The sequence below is a fragment of the Protobothrops mucrosquamatus genome, unplaced genomic scaffold (assembly GCF_001527695.2).
Source record: "Protobothrops mucrosquamatus isolate PMUCROS unplaced genomic scaffold, P.Mucros_1.0 scaffold22051, whole genome shotgun sequence".
Lineage (NCBI taxonomy): Eukaryota > Metazoa > Chordata > Lepidosauria > Squamata > Viperidae > Protobothrops > Protobothrops mucrosquamatus.
In genome coordinates this window covers 1-2,291 of record NW_015407806.1, presented here as the reverse complement: position 1 = coordinate 2,291, position 2,291 = coordinate 1, and the positions used below count along the sequence as shown (strand labels likewise).

Here is a 2,291-nt window from a genome sequence, read left to right as displayed (position 1 = left end):
CCGGCCTCTCGCCCGCCGCGTTCCCCCTGCGAGGGTGGCGGGAGGCGGCGCCCACTCACCTGGGGCCGGGGGGGCTGTGCTGGGCCGAGAGGGGCCAGGCGGGGCTGCGCTCGGCTGCGGCCAGCATGGCTGCCCAGTGGCAGAACTCCTGGTGCCGGTAGTGGACGATGCAGGTGTTGAGCAGGACGGCCACGGAGACATCGATGGCCATGACCTGCGAGGGGGAGAAGCGGAGAGGCAGGGAGGGAGGGAGGGGCGGCCGTGGGGGGGAGTGTTCGGGGGAGGGGGAGAGACCCCGAGGGCCGCAGGGGACTCACCTGCAGGCTGGCCTTCAACAGGTTGAGGCACACGATCCTTTGGCGGCTCTGGGACAGCAGCAGCCCATCTGGGGGGGCAGAGGAAGCGGGGCTGAGCTGGACGAGGACGGCTCCCCCCTTCCTCGGGATCACCCGGTGGTGCCCTTTCCCAGCCTGGCCCCACCCACCCCTCCCAGCGCAAACGGCCAGCTGGGGCGGGGGGGATTTGAGGGGTCTCCCTCCTCCACCCGGAGGTGTCTGAATCAACGGGGCTCCTGCCCACCACGGCGTTCCACCAGGGGACCCCTTCCCAGGGCTACAGAAAGTCCTCGACTTACAACGGTTCGTTTAGCAACCATTCAAAGTTACAACTGCACTGAAAAAGGCGGCTGGTGACCCTTTTCACGCTCATGACCGTCGCAGCCTGCCCAGGGTCACGGGATCAAAATCTGGACGCTTGGCAACCAGCTCCAATTTATGACGGTCGCAGCGTCCCCTTTTGCGATCTTATGACAAGTCAACGGAGAAGCCGGACTCGCTTAACGACCGTGTTGCTGACTTAATAACCGAGGCAAGAAAGGGTCATCAAATGGAACAAAACTCACTTGAGGAATGTCTCACTTAGCAACAGAAACAGGGGGGGGCCTCCATTTTGGTTGTAAGTCGAGGACTGCCTGTAAGGCTCATTTTGCTGGCAGCCGGGGGTGGTGGGGGGGGAGGGGGCTTTCAGGCGCTTGTGGACCAAGAACGCCCCCGTCCCTAAACCGACCAATTTCTAGGGGGGGGGTGTGTGAAAAAAATCAGCCCCCACCCAAAAGGCAGCAGGCAGTCCCTCCCTCCCCCCCCTTCCACGGCCTTCCTGCCCTGGGCTCCCTGCGCCCCTTCCTCTGGGCCAGCGGGACCGGCTCGTTTGGGGCAGGGCAGACCAGCGGCCTGAGCCCCCCGGAGACCCCCCCCTCCGACTTGCCTTCCAGCACCAGCTCGACGCTCATCTGGGGCAGGTCGCAGGTGGGGGTGAAGCTGCGCAGGGGGATCTGCTCCTCGTCGCACTGGTGGGCGAAATGCAGCAGCTTCAGGGTCCAGCTGAGGTGCCTGCAGGGGGGGGGGGCGAGACGGAAGCTGCCTCCAACCGAGTCCGGCCTCTCCTGGGGTGGGGGTGGGTGGGGGTCCCCAAAGTCCTCCGGAGTGTACAGCCCCTGCTGGCTCTCTCGGGGCAACTCGGGGGCACCCCCTGCAGGCACGGGGGTTGGAGGGCCAAGGCCAGGCCTGCAGAGCGGACCCCCTCCTCACCCGCCAGCCCCTTACCTCTTCTGGCTGTTCATGGAGAGGACCAGGCTGCTGTTCTCCAGATCCACCTTCAGCCGCGAGGGCAGGTACTTCAGGCCGGCCAGGCCCAGACCGAGGGCCTTCGGGGAATCTGGGGGTCAGCAGGAGGGGGAAGAGAGCCCCCAGGGCCCCGTGAAGCAGAGGGGCGGGAGAGGAGAGAGCCCACACCCCCCAGCATTCGTCTGGGCACCAGCAAAGGATGCCCAGTCAGGAGGTGGGTTAAGCAACTGATTGGCGGTTAAGACCCAAGCACCAGCCGACTGACCCAGATATGTGGGGCAAAGCAGCCCCCCCTTGGCCCCCTTTGACCTGTCTGAATGGCCTGCCCACCTGACCCCCAGCGGGCACCAGAGAAGCCGAGGGCACTGGCCCTCTGGCCTTGGAAGAGCAGCGCCAGCTGGCAGGAAAGGGGCACGCTCGGCCAGAGGAGCTGCTGCTGCGTGGCCCACGGCCCACCCACTCCTGCCTCCAGGGTCCCTGGGGTCCTCACCTGCCCCCTTCCCGGGACGGCCGCCCATGCGCCGCAGCAGCTCGCTGTGGAAGAGCCCCTCGTGCAGCTCGGCGTGCAGCCCCCAGACCCCCAGGGCCACGCTCTGCAGCTGCGGCTTGGCCAGGCTGACGTCCAGCGAGACGGAGAGCGCCAGGGAGAGCTCGGCCAGGCAGGCGTCG

At 66.7% G+C, this 2,291-nt stretch overlaps 1 protein-coding gene across 1 annotated transcript; it reads right to left on the bottom strand.

The window, feature by feature from the left end:
- Positions 1-59: 59 nt before the first annotated feature.
- Positions 60-2,284, bottom strand: LOC107301998 (protein KIAA0100-like; the record flags this gene model as incomplete). Its single annotated transcript, XM_015831137.1, has 5 exons — positions 60-214; positions 318-385; positions 1,264-1,388; positions 1,602-1,713; positions 2,113-2,284. Coding segments are annotated over 5 exons (632 nt in total), but the record flags the coding sequence as incomplete, so codon positions are not given.
- Positions 2,285-2,291: the final 7 nt, after the last annotated feature.